The 27,357-nt window shown below is 49.4% G+C and overlaps 7 protein-coding genes across 7 annotated transcripts; 4 read left to right on the forward strand and 3 right to left on the reverse strand.

Moving 5' to 3' along the window:
* Positions 1 to 791: 791 nt before the first annotated feature.
* On the forward strand, positions 792 to 2,973 carry B0T23DRAFT_447115 (uncharacterized protein; the record flags this gene model as incomplete). The annotated part of the gene is made up of 6 exons (XM_062840991.1): positions 792 to 1,448; positions 1,556 to 1,667; positions 1,732 to 2,093; positions 2,160 to 2,266; positions 2,341 to 2,560; positions 2,623 to 2,973. 6 exons carry the CDS (start codon positions 792 to 794, stop codon positions 2,971 to 2,973), a joined length of 1,809 nt encoding a protein of 602 aa, XP_062690190.1.
* A 187-nt stretch (positions 2,974 to 3,160) lies between these two features.
* On the reverse strand, positions 3,161 to 4,858 carry B0T23DRAFT_221290 (beta-1,6-glucanase Neg1). The gene has a single exon (XM_062833736.1). It carries the CDS (start codon positions 4,723 to 4,725, stop codon positions 3,283 to 3,285), a length of 1,443 nt encoding a protein of 480 aa, XP_062690191.1. The 5' UTR covers positions 4,726 to 4,858; the 3' UTR covers positions 3,161 to 3,282.
* Positions 4,859 to 6,418: 1,560 nt separating this feature from the next.
* B0T23DRAFT_447127 (uncharacterized protein) lies at positions 6,419 to 9,190 on the forward strand (the record flags this gene model as incomplete). Its single annotated transcript, XM_062840992.1, has 2 exons — positions 6,419 to 7,964; positions 8,050 to 9,190. 2 exons carry the CDS (start codon positions 6,419 to 6,421, stop codon positions 8,703 to 8,705), a joined length of 2,202 nt encoding a protein of 733 aa, XP_062690192.1. The 3' UTR covers positions 8,706 to 9,190.
* Positions 8,897 to 10,660, forward strand: B0T23DRAFT_221295 (uncharacterized protein). The gene has a single exon (XM_062833737.1). It carries the CDS (start codon positions 9,087 to 9,089, stop codon positions 10,347 to 10,349), a length of 1,263 nt encoding a protein of 420 aa, XP_062690193.1. The 5' UTR covers positions 8,897 to 9,086; the 3' UTR covers positions 10,350 to 10,660.
* A 178-nt stretch (positions 10,661 to 10,838) lies between these two features.
* Positions 10,839 to 12,134, reverse strand: B0T23DRAFT_323106 (uncharacterized protein; the record flags this gene model as incomplete). Its single annotated transcript, XM_062835336.1, has 2 exons — positions 10,839 to 11,307; positions 11,416 to 12,134. The coding sequence occupies 2 exons, from the start codon at positions 12,132 to 12,134 to the stop codon at positions 10,839 to 10,841; spliced, it is 1,188 nt and encodes a 395-aa protein (XP_062690194.1).
* A 2,195-nt stretch (positions 12,135 to 14,329) lies between these two features.
* B0T23DRAFT_431687 (putative aflatoxin efflux pump) lies at positions 14,330 to 16,553 on the reverse strand (the record flags this gene model as incomplete). Its single annotated transcript, XM_062840337.1, has 3 exons — positions 14,330 to 15,342; positions 15,413 to 16,080; positions 16,153 to 16,553. 3 exons carry the CDS (start codon positions 16,551 to 16,553, stop codon positions 14,330 to 14,332), a joined length of 2,082 nt encoding a protein of 693 aa, XP_062690195.1.
* Positions 16,554 to 20,816: 4,263 nt separating this feature from the next.
* B0T23DRAFT_221575 (fungal-specific transcription factor domain-containing protein) lies at positions 20,817 to 24,108 on the forward strand. Its single transcript, XM_062833738.1, has 4 exons — positions 20,817 to 21,634; positions 21,711 to 21,738; positions 21,936 to 22,418; positions 22,476 to 24,108. The coding sequence occupies exons 1-4, from the start codon at positions 21,129 to 21,131 to the stop codon at positions 24,003 to 24,005; spliced, it is 2,547 nt and encodes an 848-aa protein (XP_062690196.1). The 5' UTR covers positions 20,817 to 21,128; the 3' UTR covers positions 24,006 to 24,108.
* Positions 24,109 to 27,357: the final 3,249 nt, after the last annotated feature.

Below are 27,357 nucleotides of genomic sequence, written 5' to 3' on the forward strand. Positions count from 1 at the left end.
TCGGAGAGACAGCCTTGGTACATGCTTGATTACAAGGACGTTATTTCGTCTCTTCTTCCTTATCAAACGGGCAGCGAATAACTTTTTGGACGTAAACAGAAATCTGAAAGCCCAAGTCAATCTGAAACAGCTATATCTCTCGTCATCCCACCTTTCTCGGCGAATAGAGGGGACCACTACCTCCATCTTACTTCTGTTTGTTTTTCCTGAGGCCTTCCTCCCAAACCATGAATTCGTGGAATACCCCACACGCACTCCCTCTCCGATGACAATACTAGACTGAAAGTCTCCATCAGTTTCTCCCCGATAACACATCCCTCCCAAACGGCACATCTAACTTCCGTCAGACTATCACGGCTTCTTCTGACACCATACATCTCACGAATCGTTGTCTCTCACCATACATCTCCCTGCAAGTAGCAAAGGCTGATAACACTCTGCTGGTCTTCCCTAACTTTGTCACGAAGCTGCCATCTTTTCTCGCAGATCACCGGGTAAGCTGCTGGACTGTTGAAGCTGTTATAATCCTCCATAACTTTGTTATCACCCCGCCCTCACCTTCTCATTTCTACATCACAGGTCCGCTACCATCTGGCACCCCAACTCATGAGTGTTTCTTGGTCCAGTCATCATGTCCAAACACAAATCTTGAGCAATTACCATAAAAATAACAAACGCATAACATCACTAATAATCACCTCTGGTTATTCCAGGTACAAGATTATCACGGTTCGACAGATTCTACACAGATTCCATACAGAGTCACTAGCTTCAAGCTCGTTGCGATCAAGATGCCTTCAACCACACGGAGATCTCCCCGCAAACCGGCCAGTTCTCAAGGAACTGTCATCATTGGGATTGATTTCGGAACAACTTTCTCCGGTGTCGCTTTCACCTGGTCCAACCAAGTCGACAAAATCGAGATCATAACCGGCTGGGACGATGCCTTGAGTGACAACACTGATGAGTGCAAGGCACCCACCGCTATTTCCTACGGTACTGGGAATAAGGTGACCTGGGGCTATTCTATTGAGCCGGAAAAGGAACAGCTTAAATGGGTTAAGCTTCTACTCCTCAACGATGAGGATATCCCGGAAGAAGTCAGAACCTCAGACAAGATCAAGCACGCTCGTGAGTACCTTCAAAAGCACAACAAGACAGCAGAAGAAGCGGTCACGACGTTTCTGCGCCATCTTTGGGAGCACTCGATCGATTGTATCACCAAATCAATCAGCAGAGGCATGGTCAACTATGCTCAGTTTCATATTGTAATCACGCTTCCGGCCATTTGGCCGAGCTACGCACGCGAGAAAATGAGACTTGCGGCCGAGCAGGCTGGTATGCTGGACAAAAGGATGGGCGTTGAGACCCAACTCACTTTCATCTCTGAGCCTGAGGCGGCTGCCATAGCCACTCTTGCGGACATGGAAGGGCGTTTTGACGTGAAGGTAGGTCAACTTCTCTTGAGGAATGCACGTCAGCAATAATCTTCTAGGCAGCCCCCAATTAGATTTCCAGACGATATCAGAGGATGCTAATTTGATTTTTTGAGCAGGATGAAGACACATTCGTCGTGGCGGATTGCGGCGGTGGAACTGTGGATCTAATATCGTACAAACTGATTCAAGCCGAACCCATGATCGTCAAGGAGTGTGTGAAAGGAAGTGGTAAGCATCTACAGCCCTTCCATGCGTATCATACAAGCATACCCAGATACTGACACAGTGGCAGGTGGGTTGTGCGGCGCAGTTTTCCTCGATGAAGCCTTCACGAATGTCCTCAAGGGCAAGTTTGGCAAGAAATGGGAGATGATGGACGAGTCGAATCGGCGCGACATGGTTCGCACTCAATGGGAGACTGGCATCAAGCGGAACTTCAAGATGAGCTCCAACAAATCCTACAACATTCGTATCCCCATGGAATGCTTGTTGGCAAAAGAGAGACGCGTTATAGGAGCCTCCACCTCCGTTCCTACCATTACCATTTTGCCTGGAGACGTTAGAGAAGCATTTGATCCCATTGTTGACCAGATCAACAGTCTCATTGATGGCCAAATCAACGCCGTCAAAGAGAAGGAGGGGGTTAGCCCAAAGGTCAGACGAAGACAACCAGATTCTCAATATCCGCTATTGCCTTTACTGACTAGTAGGATGATACAGTATGTCATCTTGGTCGGTGGCTTTGGTCGTTGCAACTATCTATACGATAGAGTGAACGAGAGGTTCGGCGCGGAGGTTGAGGTCCTCCAGGCAAAGGGGGCTAAACCGTAAGAGCTCTTCGTTTCATTTTTACCTCTACCCTTCTATGGTACAGAGATACTGACAGAATCTTTACTCAAAGATGGACAGCCATCTGCCGCGGGGCCGTCATTCATGCCGCGACCCAATCTGGAATTGGGAAGCTCTCTGTCCAAGTTCAAACTAGAGTTGCACGCGCGAGTTATGGCATCTGTTGGAACGAGCCGTGGGACACTCGGCGTCACGATCCTGAGGACAAGTATTGGTGTGAAATCGATCAGCAATATTTCGCACGAGGCCAAATGGCATGGCTTCTTAAAGAGGTAGGTACCATCCAACAAGGAATTTACAATCACTATAGTGACAAACAGCTGACCATGGACAGGGAGATGACATTTCTGCTCAAGAACCAACAAGTCTTAGAGTCAAGCAGACCTTTGATCGCAATGGACCCCTGAAGACGCCCGAGGACGAGGAGATATTCGAAACGAACATCTTCCCCCCTCCGACCAGATGGGACCCGGATGTTATCAAACAGCTGTGCTCCATCAAATGGGAGACAGTCATCGACCCTTCCACGTTGCCGAAGTTCAAGAACAGGGTCGGAGAAGTCTACGGGGAACTGATCTACCGTTGCGAAATGACATGCTCGGGAGAGTCGATGGGCTTTGCGATCTATCGTGGTAGGAAGAAGGAAGGCTCCAAGAGCGTGAAGGTTGACTACAACACCCGTTGATGATCTCTCCGACATTATTTGCTCTACAAAATTGCTTCATGTTGCTTCAATCTTTCTGAACAAGGGGGGATGTCTCATGTCATCATCTTACCGCCCATTGCGCCCAGCTTGGTACCACAAAGAGTCTTTCTTCCAGGTTATGAGCACTTGCAGCTCATAAAGCCAAATGTATACTAGAACACTGAACCAAACTGGCATCCAAGCACACAGAAACAGAACAGAAACTTCAAATGATCAACCCCCGTGTCTTTTTTTTTCTTTTATAAAAAAAAAGTAAATTAATCCAAGTTCTCCTACCACAGATAGTACTCACACCCCTGCAGCCGGCAAAACCCAAGTCACCACCGAGTTCCTATAAACCAACCCGCTCCAAACCTCCCCACTCTTCGCCTCAACCGTCACATAAATCTCATTCCCAAACTTATTCTCGATTACAACCACCCTACTTCCATCATCCTCATTCGTGGCTGCGACACTCTCGAGCCCGCTCCCATCCCCATACGTCCAACTTCCCGTTCCACTCATGACCACGGCGCCCTTCCTCATGAACTTCGAAAACTGCGCCATCATATAATAATCCCCCCTCAAACTATATGTCCCCGCCGCCGTATCCACCGTCACCAGCCCCGTGCACTTATCACAGGCATCACTGCCCGTCAAGTGCGGCCCATCGTTGGTATCCGTCCCCAGCACCCACGCCGTCACTCCGCTTGCCCAGTTCTGCAGCGGTCCCATGGTGAAGCTTGCGGCCCAGTTCCACGGCGTCGGCTGCCTTGCTGACGTCCAGCACTCGGTCATGTACTGCTCCACGCCCGGGTGGGCATTGTGAAAGGTGGTCAAGACAGACCAGTCCAGCGAGCTGGCGTAGCAATGCCATGCCACTGCGGGAACATACCCACCCGCCTGAGAAAGGACGGTGGACGGGTAGGAGGGTTGGTCGGTGTTGTGGTCGTATGCCCAGATTTTGGTATCCAAGCCGGCGTTGCGTAGCGCTGGACCGATGTTGTTCTGGATGAGATCACCGGCCTCGTCGGCGTAGATGTACATGGTCGGCATCTGCGCGCGCGAGTTGAGCGGTTCGTTTTGGATGGTGATGGCGTCGATTTTGGCGCCCTTGGCTTGGTACGCTTGGAGGTATTTGACGAAGTACTGGGCAAACTGGGAGGCGTAGGCGTGGTCGAGGTTGTTGTTTACCGTAGTGCCTTGAATCACGCGGTTGAGCTTCATCCAACCTGGTGGACTCCAGGGAGAGCCGAGGATGGTGAGGCTGGGTTGGAGACGTCTCATCTCGGCGAGCAGCGAGGCCATGGCGTTGCCGCGGTCGCCGAGGTTGAAGTTGGAAAGGGAGAGGTCGGTTTGGCCGTTGGAGTCGTCGTACGAATAGGCTGGGTTGGCAGAGAGGTCAGATGAGGCAATGGTGTGTCGCATCATGGCAAAGTTGGCGCCGGCGGTGGTCATGAGGGTGTTGAGCAGAGCGGTGCGTTGGGCGGAGGGGAGAGCGTTGAAGACGGACACGGTGGAGTCGGTGACGGCGGCGCCGAAGCCTTTGATGGTTTGCTTCCGGCCAGAGGGAGTGTCGTCTATGGTGAGCTTCCATGTTGAGTTGGATCCCGGAGTGCCAGTGCCCCGGACCGGAGCGCTGTAGGAGGAGAGTTTGTATCTGCCATCTGCTGAGGAGGCATAGGCTTGGGGTTGGATCGCCGCAGCGACTAGTCCCGGAGTTAAGAGGAGAGTGAGGGCTGGGGGATACATCTTGGGCAATGATTGGAAGCGATGAAGGGTGCTTGTCACTCAATGCTGTCGATGGAGGCCAAGAGGACGAAAACTTGCCCCTTTTGTATGTTTACTTATTACCCCGGATTGACGTAACATCCGGACATGAGTAATGACCAACCACACCGAGTACCACCTTTAATGCATTCCTCATACTCGGATTTGTGAACTTATTATGCATCTTGTCGGAGATGTGACGGTAGCACCATATGGCACCTGCCGTGTATAAAGTAGCTTAGGGACAAATGTCGTTGCCTAAAAATTCTTCGAATGTAATTGGTCTGGGTGAGCACTCGTGCATATTCGCATTTTCAACTCTGGGACCTTCCCGCTCATCTTCTTCCAGATCTAAACTTCTTCTCCGGCATATAAAACGCTAGCGCGGGGATTTGGATAGTGGCTAATCGTTGAAGAGAAGGTGGCGGTACCGCGCTAACCATTTACACGCCGGAAGAGGTGTCCAAAACGCCCCATGTTACCATCCGCGGACATTGCGCTCATGCTGGATATCGAAAGACAATCCAGTACATGACTCAGCAACAGACATGATATCTACTCGATTTATTGATGAGGTGTTGTTATTTGTAAGAAGACGTGATGCACAGGTGTAAGACAGGAGTGTTGAGATCTTCCCAGAATCTGATGAGACACTATCGATTGCCTGGGTCAGCGAATCTCGTCGTGCCATCGTTGAGAGCCTTGCAAGACAACGAAGCATCATCCTCCTAGTCCGAGAGAAGTAGTCACTGGGTACTGAGACATTCCGCTCAGCTGATGGTGTTCCTGCCCTTGATCATTGTAGGGGTCAGGCACGAAGTGTACGAAGTGCAAGTATACACACGCCGGTAATACCCGCCACTGGCCTCATAGGTAGCTATACCGCGGTGCTTGTGCTATCATGATGCAAAGGTAAGACACCTCCTCCAAAAAGAAAACCCCCAATTGTTTGCCGGCCAGACCGCCGGTAACGAATTGCATCAAAACCGGCACTGGTCCCTTCCTGTTCATTGTTGTAGCTGTCTTGGGGTACAAGTAAACAAAGAAAAATGCCAAACAACTGCCAAACACCACTAGATGCGGTACTGGCTCAAATTGGAGATCTCCGCACTACTCTATGAGGCGATCATGGCATAGTGAGAAAAAAAGATATGCGCAAAGAAGAACGTGCAAATGTAGGAGTATACTGGCTCCGTAATTTCCCAGTTAGTCGAAAAAAAGAGAGAATGCGTCCGGAATACTTTCACCGGCGTGATGGCTCAAAGGTGACAATGAACCAGGGACACAAAGAAAGGACACCAGGAAGAAACCCAACGCCAAGGGAAAACATCCGCAAACGGCCATCAAGGGAGCCATTGTTTGTTGGGCGATGCGAACGTAGATAACCCCCATAGAAAGCGCAACACCGCGAAGTGAAATGAGTTCCAAGAGAGCTTTTCTGACTCCGTCAGTTCCAATTCTCATGCCAGAAAGACAAGAGGTTTCAGCATTATCATTTTATACTACCACTTCGGCCAGCAAGAGTATTTTGAGACTTGTGTTAGAGCCTCAAGAACCTTTAATCACATTCGCGATCCCCTGTCACAACACTTGTCTAATCCATTGAAATTCCTCACCTGAATCGACACTCGAGAAAAAAAGAAGAAGAAAAAAAGAAGGAAAAAGCACCGCCGAGATGCCTCGCGCAGCAGCAGCAGCGAGACAAAAAGCCCTCGCCGACAAAAAGGCCGCGAAAGAAGCCGAAGCGGCAGCCAAGGCCGAGGCAGAAGCGCAAAGGAAGGCAGAACAGCAGGCAAAAAAGGCAGCGAAAGAGGCTGAGAAGGATGCGGACGACGAAGAGGACGGCGGAAATGACGAGCAACCGCCTGTTAAACCCAAGGGAAAGGGAAAGAAGAAGGCTGCTGCCCCTAAAAAGGCTGCCCCCAAAAAGGCTGCTGCTGCTAAAAAGGATGCTGTTCCCAAGAAAGTAGCGCCCGTGAAGAGCGCCGGTCTGAAGCGTGCAGGGGCGGTACCCAACGCGAAAACAGCAAACAATACAGCAACAGGCAGAAAGAGAACCGCAGAGGTTATGGAAGGGAATGAAGACGAAGACAATAACAACAACGAAGAAGCCGAAAACGAGGATGAAGCCCAACCACCAGCAAAGAAAGCCAGGTCCCCCGCTGCAGCAAAGACCGCTACCAACCCCAACCACCGAAATTTTCAACTTGCTGGAAGCCTTTCTTTCGAAATTCCTCGAAAGTCAGTATCAATGGGGCCGAGAGCGCAACCAAGAACGTCATCAGAGGTGGCGCGGGCGGACGCAGCAGGGAGGCCAGGGAGAGCAGATGGAAATAGAAGTAGTCGGGAGGCAGATGACGAGGCAGGCAGATTGGCTAGAGAGGGGCTGGAGAAGCCGCAGCAGCAGAAGAAGAAGAAGTCGCCGCCTGTTAGGGTTTCGGTGAGGAATGGAATGGGGAGGGTACAGGAAAGGGAGGTGCAGTTTGATGTTGATGAGCGGCGTCCAGGTGAGGGTCAGAGTCAGGATCGGGGAGAAGATGATGAGAGGGAGAACGAGGTTGAGGCTGTAGATGAGGAGCGGGGGGAGGTAGATGAAAATCTCAACGAAGGGAACGAAGATGTAGCCGAAGCAGCAGCAGCAGCAGGCGCTGATGGCGGTGACCCCGACAAAGACCCCTCAGACTCCTCCTCGGACACCTCCTCAAACTCAATCTCAAGCGTACCCTCCGAACGCCTCTACCGCGACCTCCCCGACATCCAGAAAGACCACATCATGTCCGGCATCGAATCCCGCCTCTCCCAACTCCAGGAGGCATACAACATTAGAGTAGCCCGCACCAAGCGAAACGGCTTGAAGTACAACCAAGGCATCTTCACGCGGGCATCCGGGCCTGAGTACGGCGACCCCGTCACCGTGGAAGATCTCAAGCGGGACTTTGCCCATCTCAAGATTCTGGTTCAAAAATTGGTGAAAATGATTCCCACGGATCGAACCCTTGAAGAATGGACTAAGCGGGTACCTGATGTCTGGGAGGAGCTCAAAAAAATGACAAAGTATGCAAAGGCGTACTGGAAACCGGACGAAGGGCCGCTTCGAAAGTGGTTGCTGGAGGCGTTGATCTGGAGGAGGCTGCATAAGCTGATGTTTGATCGGCAACGGTCCGAGTATTTTGCTTTCGGACATGGGAGGGCGATGCTGCTGGAATTTTGGGTTACTTCTTGTAAGTTTTTGTCCGAGTTGCTGTTGCATAATTTGTTAGTGACTCGCAACATTTGCTGATCTGTTGTTTGTGACCATCGTTTTAGTGTCAGCAGGACTGTACTTTGGAGAAGCGGTGCCGGAGCTCTGCGAGCAAAGGGCTCGACTGGCGACTTTCTTGAAAGAAATTTACGAGAAAGAAAGTCCATCTCGTGTGGCGCGTGCTTTCGAAGAGGTCTTTTGTCATGGCATCCTCGATTTCCTAAGGGAGAAAGAACAAGAACACCCCCCGCGCACAGGCAGATATTTTCACGAAGAGAGGGCTGAGCGAGAGAGGGAAATGCAGGAGCTGGCGGTGCAAATCATCGGCCACGCCAGCGACCTCAACTCGAGAATGTTGCGGTCATCGGGGAATTGGGCGCTCATATACACAGATCCACGGACTGAGGATCAAAAGTTTGGGTATTCCTTCGTGCCCGACAAGATGCACTTGAGAGACCTTGAGGATGAGTATGTGGTGAGTAACAATTCAACAGGAGATCTGGGAGACCTTCAACGGGATGAAATGGGTAAAGAGGTTATTCTTGCCATCACCCCGGGGCTGTGGAATTATGAAGAATGGGCGAAGATGGATCCCCATTACACGATCCCGCATGTGAGGTCGGAGGTGTCGATAGTGCGCAACAAAGCGAAGCAGAAAGGGAAGGATTCAAGAGGCCGGAGGGGGGCAACGATGTCTGACGAGTCTAGACATAGCAGTTAGATGGGTTCCAACATCGGGAAACGTTACCTACCTCTACTGTTATATAGACTTGTGCGAATTTGAGGGGTTCGAACTCAGTATTCAGGACAGCCTTGCAGGAGAGTGACGAGATTATTTGAAAGACGCAGGAGCGAGGCAATGCGACGTTCATCAGCTGCCAGGAATCCGAGGTCTGAGCAGTGACCGCCATCCAAAGTGACGCACAGATGCTTGGCCGTCTAGGCGATAAAGCCCCAAGTCGTTTACAGCAAACGCGCTCTTGTTGGGGTTTTGCTCTTTCTGCGTGCCAAATCCATAAACATCAAACACCAATCCATATGAAATATTCATACTCCTTGTTCCAGTTTAAGTAATTGAGCTGGAAGTAATGTAAAAGTCAGCATGGCTCTTCTGTCAGTGGTAACTCGACCTGTTCTGTGTCGACCTTCCAACCTCCAAAAGAGTTGGAACAGCTTTCTTTCTCTTCGCGCATATGGTGTCCAGTTCTCCGGCCAGCGGCTCTCAATCGGATCTTTCCAAAAACGTGGGCGAGCAACACGCAGCAGTCCAGTGCAATGCCCCCGACATGCTACCCAGCTATTCACCTCCCAGGCCCCCGAGCGAGTCGCGCGGTCCATCACCCAATGGCACCCACCCACCGATCAAGACATGTGGGAACAACCCGTCCTGATCATGGGCGCAGGCCACATCGGCCGTCGGGTAGCGCTGGTATGGGCCTCGGCGCTCCGCCCGGTGACGGTGTACGACATCTCCAAAAACACGCTCCGCTCGTCGACCGAGTACATCACCGACAACCTAGCCAAGTACTGTCTCGAACACGGGACCCATCCCGGCCCCGTCCACTTCACCAGCGACCTCCGAGAAGCAACCACAGCTGGCAAACGCCACGGTCTGAAGTTGGACTTCAGCGCGGCGCACGACACTGAACCCAAATCGACACGCAAAAAGGGACCGTGGATGGTAATCGAATGTCTCCCCGAAAACCTCTCCCTCAAGATCGCCGCCCTCGCCGAGATCGAGCGCCTTCTCCCGGAAAATTGCATCATCGCGTCCAACAGCAGCAGCCTGATGACTTCCGAAATGGCGCCGCACCTGCAAAACCCCGGTCGTCTCATCAACACGCACTACTACATCCCGCCGCGCAACGTCATGGTGGAGGTGATGTCCTCCTCGCACACGTACGAAGGGATTTTCCCGTTCCTAACACGGGAGATGAAGAACATGGGCTTGACGCCCATGGTGGTGCCGCCCGGCGTGCAGTCGCAAGGGTTCATTTTCAACCGCATCTGGGCGGCATGCAAGCGCGAGACGCTGGCGGTGCTGCAGGAAGGGGTCGGACAACCGGCTGAGATTGACGCATTGTTTCGCGACTTTTTCCATGCCGAGAAGGGACCCTGTGAGCGCATGGATGAGGTTGGGCTGGATGTGGTGGCCAATGTTGAGGAGCATTATATCGAGCAACGGTCGGAACTTGCAAGGTCTGGCGAGAAGCCGCTGGAGTGGTTGAAGAAGACGTATGTTGGACGTGGTGATCTGGGTGAGAAGAGCGGTGACGGGCTGTATACGTGGGAGGAGCGGGAGGCACTGAAGGCGAAGCACAAGCGGGAGAAATTTCCCGAGGTGGAGGAGGCACTTGGTGCTTGATGGGAATTGGACATGACTTAATCATGTTCTTTACGTGTAACTCAGGTTGAGATAAGGTGATGGTTTATTGTCCTCAGTCATTGTGCGAAATTGAGTTGGAAGTGGAAAATGATTTGAAGAATGAGTTGGGATTAGTGGAGAGACCGCATTCCAAGCATGTCTAGCTTGCGCTAACGCCTGTACACATCAATCACACCAAATCCTGTTAGTGCTCAGTTAGCCAATCTGTGCCCCCACCTTCCCCTGAAAGGCAAACCCTTTCTCTGGTCTGCACGAGAATTGACCTATCCTTCACAGCACAGTTCCCCCAATCTTGTTCACATCAGTCGATTGGACATTATCTTTGTCATGAAAGGCCTGTAAAGATTTGATACAACAATATAGCAAGATTCAAGCCAAAACACCTCCCTCTTGGATTACCCATCTGCAGCCACATCAACGCAGACACCTTGAACAAATATCGAGGGCTACTCACACAATGTTGAATCCTCATTGGTTTCCCGAGTGTGAACTACCTTTCCCGCGGCCACTATCCACACTCTGATACGCCCCAGTATTCCTCTCATGATCATCCAAATTCAACAACTTCCCCGTATGACCAACATGTTGCACCGGCGCCGATGCACCTCCACTACCACTCCCCAACGGATCTGCCGCACCAACCCTCACATAATTCTCGTTTCTGTTATTCTCCTCCGACTGCCTGACAGCATTGTACTTCCTAAACGCGACCTGGATCAACAGCCCGACCTCTTTACGGTCCCGTCCAATCACACCCACGGCCAGCAACGCCTCGGTCTGCTCGATCCAGTCTTGCAATTTCCTGAATTCGGCCTGGTCGTGCCGCAACCGTTCGGGCAACCCCTGGCCCTTGATGAGCGCCAACACACCGGCGATGACGGTGTTGACTGCGCCTAGGACGGTGATGATGATAGCATGTTTGCCTGCTGACGGGCCGCTGGATGGCAAGGTAAAGTGTTAATTACATATCTCTGCCGAGTAGTTGGTAATCATACCATACCATAGGGGAGGAGGAAGTAGTCTAGATGGCGAAACTGAAACTCACAGAGCAGTCAACGTAGCTCCAATCAATATCTGTGCAAGATGACTGGCATAAAGCAAAACGTCGATCAGGGCATGCTTTACCCGTTTTTCTAGCTGCGCCTTCATTGTCGCCGCATACATGCCCACCGCCCGCCTGCGACCCTCCTCCAGGCTTCGCGGGTCCGACTCCCCGGCCAGGCCGCTGTTGATACCGATCGCCCGTCGGAATATCACCAGGTTCTCATCGTTGGTCCTGCGCATTGGTAGACCGGCTGGATCGCCCCAGGATAAGTTGTTGTCGGCTCTGAAAATGCCATGTTCGGCGGCCGTCATGGACCGGACGGCTGCTGCTTGAAGTGGCGTCATTGTCGGGCTAACAACGGGTGCTTTATCTGATGAACCCGTGTCGGTGCTGGATTTGATGGGTGGTAGTGGTGGTGACGAAGGCAATGTCCTGTCTTCTTCTTCTGACGTGGTCCTGCGTCTTGCTGAATCTGATGCTGATTTCGATGGGTAGCCAAAATCCACGGTAGATATCTTGGAGCTAGTGCCAAGACTGCTGCGATTTCGACTCGGCTGCTGCCGTGAAGTTGGTGTTGGCCGGACTGGAGATGATATAGTGTCGAAGCTGATGGCACCTTTGGCCTCTTGGATAAGCGGTGACTGTTCATCATCCTGTGCGGTGTCGATGTCCTCACGGTCATAGGCGCTCGTGCTTTCTGATGACCGAGATCCCGGCATATTGGACTGGGGCGCAGACGTCTTTTCTCTAGGCGGAGTACTGGTGATTCTTGATTGTACTGCGCCTGTCCGCATACCCACATTCAGATCCCTCTCCTACTTTGTTCCCTTTTGTGTGCCTGTGGGTCTGGGGTGGGCAGTTCTGTTGTCAAGACGAGTAGGGTTGTGTGTCTGAGGAGGCAGCCATCAAGCGTGATCTGCTGGTCCTTTGCCGAGAGAGATTATAGAGCATCGAAGGCAAGTAAACAGCATCGACCTTTCTGTTTCTAACGTGATATTAATATGAAAGCTTCCGACGCATTGGTTAACCAGTCACCTTGCTCAGTATCTTGTGTTGCCCAAGAGCGAGAATGTTGAAACTGTGTACTCCCCGAGGTCTCAGCCTCATCGAGTCTCTACTGGTGGACCACAAAGCCATCACCAAACCTGAACGTCACCAGATGGTCTGTAGATCTTTGAGCTGTTAATCTTGAGGATGAACGCGAAGGATTGGTTCAGCACATTCTGAAGCAAAATTTATTATGTGCAACGTGAGAAATAGTGGTCGGGCGGCGTCCAGCAGGTGAGATAAACAAGCGGATCCGGACTGTAAGTTCCACATCACACCAGGCTGTATGTTTTACCAGCCTCATGATGACTCTTGTGGGCGACTACCTGCCAGCTGTATTTCATGATTTGATTGTTGCCAGCTTACCTGCCTCGGTCCAGCATTTGTCTTCGGAAACAACGGTGTGACTGCTATTGAAACTAATCGCGGCGCCTAGATCAAAGACATCATGAAGCTTCCAAACCTCAGCCGTCAGTTTGGTCTGGAGACAGATTATATCACAGCCCTCCTCGATGCTGTATTTTGCTGACCACCTCGCCGCGGCTGAAGATTCGATCGAGCACATTCACGTTTGTACCGTTATTACTAGCAAGCCGCCCCCAGTCACCATTGGGTGACTTTGTTTTGTACCTCACCAAATTGCGGTTAATGTTCTTGCGGTCTGATAACGATATCCTTGGGAGGAGCGGTTGAATGAAAAAGTGTTGACTTCAGCTTCAAAATATGATAATTTTGGTGAGATCTGTGCACGGGTTGCTTGCCATCGACGAGTGATTGTTGACAGCATTGTCAGTAGTATCCTTGTCTTCCAGGGTCGACACGTGGACTTCATACCTGAGAAAGAAAAGGGTGGTGAAGCTTCGTCCTCAACAGAGTAATCGGAATCGGATTGTACAGGTCTACCAAGAAGACAGACACCGCACGCTGCGTATTGCACTCAAGTGATTCTACCCACAAGCTTCGTAATGGCTCTCCCAAAGGGCGACTACACCGTCAGCTTGCCCGCCTAGGATAGCCGCCTGCTTTTCTGATGCCAATTACACACGCAGTATCGCGTGAGACCGTTGCCGGCAGCAGCTCCTCAATCTTGACAAAGCCAGGCCACCGGAGTGAGCCGACCCTGACGCGATCAGAGGGGTGGCTGAAGGTGAAGCGATTTCTCCGAATTTCTCATATGCCATGATGAAAGGAATGCCGAGGCAGAACTCTCCGTTGGTGCATAGAAACGCAGCGTTAAAGAGGACGAAGCTTCACGGGGGAGGAAAGAGGAAAGAAGTGATGCTAGTTGGAAGTTGTGGGGCCCTTTTTATGGAGGGGGTTGACTGATGCTAAGGCTCCACCTGGAATCCGTGAGTGGATCCGTGAGACTAGGTCCACTTGAGCTTGCAAATGCCGGCTCCGCAATTGAAAGTTCCCGCCCGCATGGTGGGGATCCTGCCGCTGCGGCCCCGCAACCCGGCACAGCTCTTGGTCTCCACTGCGCCCGCCTACTTCTTCTTATTCAATACCTCATTCATTTGCATCTTCCTATCTACCTAAGCACAGTATCCTCACCTTGCTGTGTTATCTCAAAACACCGTTTAAACCATTCCAATACCTATTAATCAACCAAACTCGTAACATAACGTTCTTTATTGGTAATACAGGTTTGTCTAAATAGGTACTCCAGTTCGTCATACTAACTCGCTCGCCATCTGTTCCAATCCGCAACCCAAACTTTCATAAGGTTTATGAGGTAACACCATTGACCGTGATCTCATCCCGAAATTGGATACATAAGGTGTGTTGTTTAAAACTACATCGCCATGTCCAACTCGTGTATTCTAATCCAACTAGTTTCCAACTTGTGTTATTCATCCCAAGCAACTCAAGCAGCAGGACTAGGAAGCTCCTTCATTTCTTGACTACCCATATTCGTTGGCGCCGAGTGATAACTCGACCCCCTATCTTGCTCTATCTTCTGATCACTGGATCTAGGACTGCCCTTGACCGAGGCCGGAGATCCAGGAATCATATGCGCCGGCGGCGGCTTTGTCAATACTCCCGAGGCCCTGCCCTCAGATGCGAGCGACTCTCTCCTCGAATTTCGGCTTCTGAGGTGTTGTCGTGGGAGGCCTTCGGCTGGGGCTTCCTTCTTGGCCATGATTAATCCATTCGTTGTTGGTCCTTCTGATGGGTCTTTTGGAGGGAAAGATGACGAGGGACGTAGGAGAGCTTCGTTGGGTCCTTGAGATCCATTTTCAGGAGGTTGCGAGGGTGGTGGCCCTTGTCTTCCCTTCTTGATACTCTTCCATTCCATTCCGAATGCGCAGAGGAGCGAGGCGAATGCAAGACCCATGGCCGCTAGGAAGATGCGCTGGCAAGCATAGTTGTATGCGCCGATTACGCGATCTTTGTATTCAGGTGGTACTTCGTTGGTGAGCTGCGTGGCGCCTTCGTTAACGATGACATGGCCGCCGATACCAGGAATCCCGGACAGTTTCTTGACCAGGAGGTTGCTCAGGATAGTCTGGCCAACTGATGTGAAAACGGCGCCGCCCAGTTGTTGGACAAAGAAGTTAATGGCAATGCCTGTGCTGACATCTTCTTTCGGCAAAACCGTTTGGATGGCCAAACCTGAAGTCTGCATTCCAAAGCCGAGACCGAACCCTGTCAGGAACTGGAAGGCGGCCCAGTGCGAAGACGGACTGCCTGGATTCAGTGTGCTCATGAGACCCTCGCCTACCGACATGAGTGAGGGAGCGACGAGCATAGATGGTACATAGTATCCGATTTTCTGGGTGATGATACCGGCAATAATACTCGAAACGACCAGGCTGAGAACGAGCGGGAGTGTATAGATACCCGACTTGATGGGATCGACCTGCTTAACGGTTTGGACTTTTGATCGACGTTGTTGGTCAGCTATAGTTCAGATTAAAAGGGGCTATTGTTGGATACAAAAACTTACACCATATCGGTACGTAATACACCATCATAAGCATAGACCCTGCCAGGAAGAAGGTAAAGGCGGTACCAAAAGCCACGCTTCTCTGTGTGATGACCTTTGGCGGCACCATAGCCGTCTTGGGTTTCAAGATCTGGACAACAATAAAAGCCGCGGTACATGCCCCAAAGAGCGCGAAGAGGAGAATGATACGCCACGAATTCCACGCATAGGTCGAACCAGCCCACTGTAAAGCAAGCAACAGACACACGGTTCCAGGAAGGAAGAAGATCATGCCGATGGGGTCCAGCCGTTTAATATGTACTCCAGGACTAGCAGGTGGGCGCTTCTCTTTCGGTGGGTTCCAGAAGAAGACCATAAAGATGAAGCTGACAGCACCGATGGGCAAGTTGATGTAGAAACACCAACGCCAAGTGGCACCGCTCGTGAAGCCTCCGCCGATCAAGGGGCCCATAACCGATGCAATACCAAACACCATGCCGAAGAGACCTTGAAAGGCAGGCCTGCGGTGCAAGGGGACCATAGGGATCATGATCAACATGCAGCCGGAGAAGATACCGGCAGAAGCCATGCCAGCAATGGCACGACCAACGATGAATACGGTGGAGCTTGGTGCCGCGCCGCAGATGGCGGAGCCAATCTCGAAGACGACAACGCTGACCAGAAAGACCCTATAGATGGAGAGTTCTGTTAGCACAGATCCCCACTTCACTGTTCACTAATAGTATGATGAAGATACTGACCATTTCATATCATAAAACTTGTAGATGCGCCCATAGACAAGTTGAGCACACGATGTGGTTAACATGTAAGCGGAACCATACCATCCGATATCCCCCAAAGCGTTGAACTCGTCGGATATGCGCGGAACGGCGGTCGCGATAATTGTCCTGTCGAGAGCAACGAGAAACAGCGCCATAAAGTTGCACAACAGAGTCAACCAGAACCTTGGGCTCTTTGGCTTGTATAGATCTTTCTCATTTGGCTGCGGTGGCCCCGTAGGCGGCGGAGAGGGAGAGAGCTTTTCGACATCGTTTGGTTCTGCCATGCTACCAGCGCCCTTGGATTCGTCTTCCGGGCGATTGTGATGGCTTGACTTGCCACTACTACTGAGGGACGCGGTGGACTGCGAGACGGTAGCCATTATGGATGGGGGCTCGGAACAGTTGGTGGGAGGTCGCAGAAAGATGGAAAGCGAGGCGGCGGGGTCCCGTGGGAAAAGGAGGACCAGCCTGCCGGACGGGAGCGGGGACAGAGTGCGACCGAGACACTTGTTGTGATCCGATGGCTGATGGGGGGTTCGTCCCGGGGTCCTATGACAAGCAGGTCTCTCCTCGTTGGTTTTCCTTCTCGCTCCTCTTTCTCGCGTTCCTCCTCTGCTTCTCTCCTTCTTTTCGTGCTGGACACTGGCAGCCTTGGTGACGAAGGGGGCCAATTTTAAGGTCTCACAAACAGAGTTCGGATAGTCAGACGAAACAACAAACGGCCGGGTCGGCTAATTAGTCATGCCTCATCACGCCAATCATCCAGGCGTGAGGTTCCGGAATCGTGTGGTTGTTGAGATGAGACGTAACGAGGTGAGGATTAGGTGACGCACGGTGAGTGAATTGAGGGAGCCAAGCCTTTTGAGGAGATGTGGGGAGTATGTAAACAAAAAGCTGAAGACGGGAAGCAACTAAACAAGTACAACACAATCAGAGGTGCGTCAAAGATATGCTGATCCGAAAGTGCTTGCTTGCGTATGTACTAATGATATCGTCACAGAGGTATCCTGAGAATTAAAAGAAGCGTAGAAAAAAAGAAGAGGGAGAATGCAGCAAGAAAGGAAGAAAAGGCAGCGTCGCGCACGCGGTCGTCTATATAAGACCCTGTTCTTTTGGTCTCGGACATAAAAAGCAACCAGCGTGACAATTTGACAGCCTCCGGAGATGCCAGGCGACAGGCAGGCGTGGATGACGGGTGACGGCAAGTATGGGACCGTGGACCCGCGAGTTCAAGATCAATCCGTCGGACCATCTGGCTCTTAACATGCGCATCGGTCCCTTAACCTCGACCTACGGCGCCGCGTCAGGATGAATTGTGATCCGAAATACCTGGGTTACATGGACACATCCATTGGGACATGGGGAAGATCCAATCCATGAGCCCTCAGTAGGGATTTTCAAATTCCTCAGTGGTCCCCATGTATGGTCCATGTAGAGCCATGTAGAGGCATGCTGCTCCCATTCTGTCGGGAATATGCAACTTTGATATTGGATGACCGGCGCGAGATGGATGGAGGGACAGGGGAACCGAGGCAATGAGAAGAAGATGAAGGGAGGCGGATGAATGATAGGCGAATGAAGCGAGTGGTTACCTCTAGTCTACCTATCTTTTTCCATTTCGCCATCCCAAGGGCTGCTATCTTGGGCATTGAAGAGAGTGTTGGTGTTCCCATTTCCATCACTGCAATTTGTCAAAGAGGATGGAAACCTAAGATGTCGGAGCATCGGAGCTTTGGGTGCAGACTCTGCATTCCACTTACTCCACTCTGTCCTCCCTGCGCGACAATTGCCTGTTTCTGACCTGATTACCCGGACCACTCCTGCCTTACCTATTCTTTGTCCCACTATCTCGTTTACTAGCCAAAATGACATCGTGTACCTTGCGCGAAGCGAAGAAAGGGAAGGAGTTCCCCATTGCAAGATCCGCTCCTGCAGGTTCCATGAGCGTGGTGTCGTGTGGAGCTGGACGAGGGGGGGATGCGGCCCAGACGCGATGGCTTCTCAAGGGCTTAGCGTCTGAGTGTCGTACAATTAAATGGCACAGGCGGAGGTCGGCCCCTGCAAGAACCGACCTGTTTTTTTTTTTTGGTGTCGTTGCGATCTCCAGGTGGATTTAGCGGCTCTACCTAGTGCCCTATGACCCCGCCGAGTGGAGGAGGTTTGGTTAGACCCACTCTTAACCTCATTGCATTCAGGGCAAATCCACTTTTTCGCTCCTGGGCTGAATTCCTCGGGTACGAAAGAGAGCTCTCGGCCCCGAAACCAACAACCGGGGTGCCAGGAAGGTACATACCTCGTCGCGCTCCTGCATCGTCTCGTTTCACTCTTTACGCACTATCCATAGTGCCGGGATCCGTCACTAGAGGCACCAGTGCGAACATTGTTCTGAACTTGTTTGAGGGCCCGACGTCGGCCTCGAGACACCAGAGATCAAGTAGTGAACCGTACAGGTAATATAGGTGGTAATATTCCGTCGTCATGCCCGTCATGGCCATCAGAGAGCAGCAGCAGCGGAAGCGGAAGGGAAGGGCAGTGGTATGCAATTGTCAAAGGCATACAAGCGACGGCGATATCCCGCTGCCAACTCTCACGCCTTACACAGACACACGCACGCACACACACACACACACCAGAAAAAAGAAAGGGGCCAAGCATCTCGCTACCCCCCAAGGTGCGCAATACACAGTAGGGCTGGCTCTTGTCAACCTATAGCTGGCGCACAATCTGATGCGACAGCGCTTCCAAGTCCACGGCAACTGCAGTTAGCATTTTCATTCCGTTCTCTCACGCATCTTACACGCACCGATGCACAGTCGCTGTCACAGTGGCAGTGAGTGGCAGTGACAGCTGAGGACAGTTCGGAGATACACTTTGATCAGCTGCCTCCAGTCCAGTCTAGCTTCGATCCAAGGTCATAATTCTCATCAGGACGTATCGAGTATCAAGGCCGACATCGTATAGACGGATCCAGCGAGGCGTGCGCGGCCTAGGTAAGAAACCCGTGTTGCGGCGGGGAAGGACAAAGAAACCAAGTCAAGGTGGAAAGACCATAATGAAGAGAGAGGAGACCAATTTGAAAGAGGCCACGAGACTGGACCCGGGGCTGGAGGGGAACGAGCAGTCTTAAGCTGGACATTCATCATCCACAAGGCTTAGCAGTGTAAGCAGAGACGAGCGGTCAGGATGTGTGGACTTGGAGTGTCTGGACTCTGGTCAGGATCTAACCCTTTACGAGCCATACCAGCACGCCTGTTGCTTGCTTCGTTGCTTGCCTTCTCTCAGTTTCCTTAGTCCCCTCGAATTGGCTTGATTGCTACTGCTTTCTGCTGCTTCTGGCTGCTTTTCATCGCCTTGCTCCTCTCGCCAGGGCTGGTTTTGTTTGCTTGCGTCTTTTCATTTTCTTCTCGCCGAGTCATCGTCCTTTTTATTCTATTTTCTTCTTCGTCGCGTCGTTCAACACACGAAATCCACAGTATAGCACCAACAGCCTGGGACAGGAACAAGCGCCTTCAAGCACATACTATTCCAGACCACTTTATCTTGTGTTGCCGGAAGTGCATCCAATCGCCCGCTTTCCTTTTTGCAACTGAACCCCTCTGCTGGCCACGCTTTCTTCGCTATTACCGGGTCTCCTTGCCCCATCCCAGCATTCCACGGCTGCCAACGCAAAGTAGGTGCTATTGACTCCTTCTTTTTTCCCAGCGTTCGGGCACTTCGGGTGCTTCGATGTCTCTTCTGGTCCCGAGCCTCCTCCACTCTACTCTGGCACTCCCTCGACCAGCCTACCAGCAGCCGACCACAGCCTTTCGCTACCTACCTACCTCTATCGGCAGCGCACTCCCGACTATCATCCATTTACGTCTCCGGAGAATCGTGACGCATCTCTAAATCGGGAGTGGCTTTTCTGCGCCTGTCCTGCTGGCAGCAGCAGCAGCCATCAGGCCCCCGGCCTCCGGGTTCCAGATTCCTGATTCGGCCAAGGATCCAGACAGCTGAAGACCGGACACCGGACCTTGGGGACAGAAGATTGACATCGAGCGGTAGAGGTATCTGTCTGGAGATTGGACCTTGACCCTTGAACATCCAGTTGAAGTACCCCGATCCGCCCCGTCACATACTACCAGTACCTGCTTTGGCCTTCGCTGATACTACACACATCGTCCTTCATCCAGCGACAGATACATGCTGTGGACAACACTCTAATCCTGCACACCTGACTGGCGACACACACACACACACACACATACTGGCATACATACCTCACACACGGATATCCCACGTCCATCCGCAAACTCCCACTGCCTTGGCCCCTCCCTCACATCTACTTGTTGGACATTGATGGCTAAAGAAAGGTAGAAGGTACCCAACTATCACATCACCCCTTCAGTTCCTCGAGCACGCCAAGGCATCCCGCCCGCGAGTAGTGTGGTTTCAACCACGGAGACACCATCCGCCTCCCGCGTCCGCTACCAGGACTGGACTAGAGAAGACCAAAGGCCAGGGAAGCAGAATAAGGCGAGCGCAAGCTAACGGTGTACCCAATACAGGATAGCAGAGAGCTGTACAAGTTTCCTTTTGTAGCGGCTGTCCTGCGGTTCTGCACACAAGCATCTGTCTTCGAGCCGTGGGTGACCCCAGGAGTCGACCCTTGGCACGCCCACGCAGGCCGTCAAGAGAAAACTGCAGAAACAAGTGCGGGAACTGTGAGTCTGTGGTGACGCCAGCAAAGTTACCTCACCCTTGGAAATAACGGCCACTTGTGGTTGGGGGCTTGCTAGGCGTGGCCTGGTAGGCCTGGCTCAGTAGGTAGAAAGCGCTCCCACTCAACTGGCCTGGACCACGGCTGGTTCAAGTCCCGTCTCGGACCCGAGCGGCCCGTCTGCATCCGACCAAGCTTCACGGGGACCCCCGCAACACGCTTTTACATAAGTCAAGGTAGTCGACTGGTAGCCAACATGGCTTCGGAGCTTACGCCGCCGGACCAGCGGCATGACTACCTTCACCAGCACCCGCAACCCCCGTTGCCGCCCTCGTCGTCGTCGTCGTCGGAGCAGAGGCATTCCGTCGGCGTCCATTCCCTTCAGGCCGTCGCTGAACCCTCGGTGATGAAGTTGACGCGAGGCCATTCATGCGTCCTTTGTCAGCAGCGCAAGGTCCGTTGCGACAAGCAGAAACCTTGTGCCAACTGCGTCAAGGCCGGCGTCGAGTGCCGCGTTGTCCCGCCCCAGCCGCCTAGGCGCCGCAAGAAGAAGCCGCATGAGCGGGACCTCATCGACCGCCTCAAGAAATATGAATCCCTCCTTTCGCAGCATGGCGTCAACTTTGAGCCTATTGCCCACGACCTTAAAATTTCGGAATGCGTCGACGATGTTGCCGACCTGGAGCAGGACCTTAGCGGGCTCAAGACATCCCCTTCGAGTGCCGCAGATCATGTCTCGCCTGGCGATCAGGGATATGACAAGTCAGTCCTTCCTCTGTAATCCTTCACTGATGAACCCCCCAGCACCACGCTAACTTCGTGCCCTTGCTTCACTCAGGCAAAAGTGGTTCCCATATAACAAGGAGGTAAGCGTGATCGAACCCCCCTATCCATCCAATGCTCATCGTCACCATTCCATATTCCGGGTTTGTTCAGTATTGGACTTGCGTGCCTCGGCTGGCCTATATACCTTCTTTTGCATTCATTAAAGACTCCACAGTCAATCCAATGGCCATGACCAGTTCTCTGTGCAAAACGTTGACCCAAGAACAAAAAACCGTAGTTCCGAGCCATGGACGAGGAACTTGCAGATTCCTCCGATGAGGATTGCGATGGGCCAACACTCCATCATGCATACGACACGATGTTCGATAACAACGATGGCTTCCCTTTCGTCGTCGGCGGATCTCCTACCAGCGTGACCAATTCGCACCCGTCCTCGTTTCAGATATTCCAGCTATGGCAGACCTACATCACGAATGTTAACCCACTCTTAAAACTCAGCCACACTTCCTCTCTGCAGAAGCAAATCATAAGTGCTGGCGCAAAACCGGCAAATATCCCCAAGCCTTTGGAGGTTCTTATGTTCGCCATCTACTTCTCTGCTGTCACATCGATGACTGCTGAAGAAGTTCAGACCGAATTTGGAGAAGACAGGACTATACTGTTGGCGAAATACCATGGCGCAACACAGCAGGCTCTGGTCAATGCTGGCTTTATGAGATCAAACGAGATCATGACCTTGCAAGCTTTCCTGTTGTATCTGGTGAGTTGTTGCCCAACCACGTTACAGAACGTTATCAGCTGACACCATCTCTCCTAGCTCTGTGTCCGCCAATATGTAGACCCACGCTCAATGTTCTGCTTGATGGGTATTGCCGTCAGAATTGCGACCCGGATGGGCATTCACAAGGATGGACAACAGTTTCGGTTACCCCCGTTTGAGGTGGAGCAACGAAGACGTCTATGGTGGCAGATTGTGATTTTGGACAAGCGAATAGCGGAGATCACTGGTTCGGCCATTACCGCGTTATCGAGCTGCGGCGGTGATTGCAGATTCCCTCTGAATATCAACGACTCGGATCTCAACCTCCACGGAAAGGACTTCCCTACTCAATACCCCGGCCCGACCGAAATGCTGTTCACCCTCACCCGGATCGAGTTAACGGTTGCCGCGGAGCCTAATGGACTTCGTGCTGTCGTGACTACACCTGGAGGGACTCGCGTCACGCAGCCGCGAGTGCATTTCAGCCCATCTCCGGCGTCACCAGATGTTGTTACCCACGTTGCAAACACCAATTTGCCGCGCGATTTGGAAAGTTTTTGCACGTATATGGAGAATGCTTACCTCAAGTATTGCGACCCCAAGGTACCTCTGCACTTCTTCACCCTGTTGATGACAAGGCAAGCGCTCGGCAAACTCCGAGTTATTGACTTTCTCTGTCGCGAAGCCACCCAGGGTGTCATGGACCACAATGAACGAGACGCGCTTTTTGAGCAGGCCATTTTGATGGTTGAATATGACAACATGTTGCAGGGCAATGAGGCTTTGAAAGGATTTAAGTGGTACACTATGCTCAACTTTCCGTTGCCGGCCTACATTTTCCTTGTACAGGATCTGAGGACGCGCACGACTGGTGCGCCCTGCGAGCGTGCCTGGACTCTTATGATCGAGAACTTGGAACGCCGTGGCTTGACATCTAACTTGCGTACACCGATGCATATCGCTCTCGGCGGCTTCTTTGTTAAGGCCTGGGATGCCCACGAGGCGGCGCAGAACCAACTTGGACGTCATTTACAGACGCCGAAAATAGTGACTCTGATGCGCAATACGGCAGCCAAGTTCAAACGACCAAACAGTCCTCCGCAAGTTGGTAGTGGTCCAGTCGGCGGTGTTGGTGGCAGCATGTCAATGTCATCGGATCCACGACAGTCCGTTGCCAACTCGGCTACGCCGCCAGGAATGATGCCCACGGCATCTATGCCTCCTGCTATGGCGGGCATGGCAGGCCCTCATGGGCTTCCTGGCGTCAACATGCAGACGGGAATGTACACGACACCCAAACCGATGCAGCAAACGCCACAGACGGATACGTCACCGCAAATGGGTTCAGCTAGCATGATGATGAACGAGTCGATGATGTTCGGATCGCCCAACGGAGGCTTCGATACTAGCATGGGCCAGATGTTTGGGGCTGGAGCGCCAGCGCCACCGTCAGCAGGCTCGATGGATCTCGACATTTCGCAGATGGATTGGAATTATCTGGTACAACTAAGCTCTTTCGGAGGGTTCAATCCGAATTACTCGGCGCAGATGCAATACCCTCATCAACCGGGTCCGGGGAATCAGTAAGGGAGGCCAGGAGATAGGTGATGTGAAATGTTGTGTTTAGAACAGTGATACCCCCGATAAACCCCCCGAATACGTTTGGTCGAATATGTTGGTGTGTTGAAGATGTTTGTTGGGTGCCTTGTTGAGTGTGTTTAATTGAGTGAGAATATCCTCTCAAGGATTGGAAGCACTAAGGTAACGAAAGCTAAGTATAGGGGTGGGGTATTTATACGATGATATCATAAAGCTTGAGGTACATTATAATTACGAGGGCAATCGGAACATACAAAAGGAGGAATTGAGGGACAACAACTATGGACCGATGGAGGAACATTCTGAGTGATATATAACAACAGCTTACGAGTCTGGAACTGTATGTATATCTAAGGTGATAAGACACTGCGTCCTGTGTGTATGAGCTGTTTGCTCTACTTGGGGGAGTGTGCTTTGTGCAAGCGGAAGTCAGTTTAGTAAGTACCTGCGTGTGCATCTGTATCTAGCAAGCTAGAGAGAAAGGGCTTGGAACCTCCGTTGGTATAGCTACGTAGTTTCCATGTTTCTTATTTTAAGTTTGGGCAGTTATTAGTAGTATAGGTTTATTTAAGTGTTGTTAGTAGGTAGGTCGTTTGGACGTATGTACCGAAACCGCTCTTCGGTAGTGTTACTTTCGAATTCTCATTGGTATATATTTAGGACGATCTAGTGTTTTGTCTTTACTAAACATGTTTATATTTTCGGAGTTATTTGGATGATGATCGAGTCCATTTCTTTCTATCTAAATGAAGCTCTTTTCGTGCTACTAACTATTATTTGTCGGGTTTTTACAAGGTTATTACTATATATCAAGTCGGAATATAGTTGAAGCGATTGAGGACTTATCTCACTTGTCCCTCAATCTCAATAGGAAGAAGACGGGAATGGAACCCGAAACCCTCGAAAAATCGATTCTCGATTTTGGGCTTACGAAGGTTTATACTTTTAATAAGTTTGGGATTTAGGACTAGAAATAGAATAGCAGCAAGCACTCCTGAGTCTTTCGTGTATTGTATTTGCACATCCATCTATATACCTATTCTCTTTTAGTCTATGTACATCCGTACCTAAATCTGATATCTCGCCTTGCTTGGTGACTTAAACTAATCTTTATAAAAAAAAAAAAAAAATACCTAATGCCCGAAAAACCTGGATATCCGACAGGACGCTAGTAGTAGTCTCTTATAATAGACGTTCAACCTTAGTCAGCCCCTATTCACTTCCCCGCCACCCCGTAGCGTAGTTGTTTTGGACCTACAAGGCCAAATAGTGTAATATTAGGATTATATCTATATACAGCTTGGACGAAAGTGCTCAATGTGTATAAGAAATGTCCTATTTCAACACTAACACTCGATAATTATACTACTATAAAAATTATAATTTCAATTAAATAAATTGTTTAAGGATAGGACGAATAGTATATTAATTTTTCTAAATTTTAAATTGTATTTCTATAATGCTTTTATTATTTATTAATATTATAGGGGTAGTTTTTATTGTACATAGAATTATATTCCGAAGGATCGTATACTATTTTTCCATAACTTTATATTATATATATATAAAACTTTATATATATAATAGAAAGCTATAAATCTAATACTAATAAAATAATAGAGCTATTTTATTGTATTACCAATTTTCAGTAACCTAATACGTTTTTACTTCTTAAACTAACTTTTTAAGATTAAATTGCTTAGAAATTGCGTTATATAGTATTTATTAATAATAAAGGTATATAATATTATTTTATTAATATAGTTACTATTTATCTATTAAATTGGAGGTTGCCTACGGGCTTAGACTAATACTATACAAAACTTAGTTAAATTGAGTCTATTTATTATATTATTTATTAATATAGCGATACGATCTTAATTACTTATATAGAATATAGTAAGAGTATTATCTTCTAAATAGTATTTATTATTTTAATTAATTAAATTACTATTTAGATTATACTGTTTAGTCGATTTAACGAAGAGTAGCGGGATACTATTATTAAATTTCCTAGTACCCGACCTATTTTAATCGACCAATTAACTATAAAGGTGAGAACCTATTTACTTTTAGTTTAAATTTAATAGGGGGAGTTTTTTTAAAAGCTCCCCCTATTAGATTTAAATAGATATATACTAATTATATATTAATACCCTCGCTTCTAATCAGATTTAAAGTTTAGAAACTATACACACATCCTCCTCGGTTTAGAATAAGCTATATATATAAAGTTTATAGAATTATTACGTACGGTTTTATTTAATTAGTATATTATATTTATTACTATAAACGAATTATATACTATATTCTAATAATATATTTTTTGAATATAATTTATAAATATTTATACTATTAAGATTATTATCCTATCTAATATTCTTTAATTCGGGTATATAGCCACCCTTATATATAAAGTATAATTATATATATATAAATATAGCGGTTTCCGGCTAAAGGGTTATAGTTTTAGTAAATTTTCTATTATTTGTATTTTTATTAATTAATTTAATATTGTAATAGTACTCTAATTAATTCTATTAAGTGCGTTTAAAGATTACTAGCAGTTTAAATTCGTCTTCGGCGTAATAATGCTTAGCGACCCTTAATTTAAAATCTATTATATTCTGAAAATTATTATTTATATTAATAGTAAGCTATTACTTTTCTTTACTCGGTTGTATCTCTTACAATATCTTATAGCCTCCGATTGTAAACCCTTTCGTATTATAAAGGTAATTTGTAGGTATAATGCTAATATCCGTTCTATAGATTAGAGGTCTATATATAAAGATTTTAAACGGTTTAATTCTATATACCGGATAATATTCGCTACTATTTCGCTCGGTATAAGTATAAATATTCTAGATATGTAATACGTAGTATAATATAGTATAGTGAAGTTAAATAACGTTACGGACTTAATTTAATATTTTGGATACGCCGTCCGTACGGATCCTACTATATATAGTGTGGGGATTTATTTTGTCCTTTATTATTAGTTTAACTATTTTGGCTAATTATACGAACCCGCTACGGAGGAAATTAATATATATTTTAATAGTAATAGGTTATATTACTATTTTATTATTCTAATATTTGAAGTTTAATATGTACTGCTTCCTCTGTCTATTAATATTATATTATAGTATACTACTTTAAATTTTATTTTAATTAAGGAATTAGTTTAATTACTTAATCCGATAGATAGGGATATTTTTACTTTGGATAGAAATAATACTTCGGACGAGGAAGGTTTATTTAGTAAAGAATTATTAGAAAATAAAAATACTATAATTATTAAATAGGTCCTATAGGATTTAAGTATAGGCGATAGCCG

Source organism: Neurospora hispaniola (assembly GCF_033458365.1).
Source record: "Neurospora hispaniola strain FGSC 10403 chromosome Unknown B0T23scaffold_7, whole genome shotgun sequence".
In the NCBI taxonomy this organism is placed as follows: Eukaryota; Fungi; Ascomycota; class Sordariomycetes; order Sordariales; family Sordariaceae; genus Neurospora; species Neurospora hispaniola.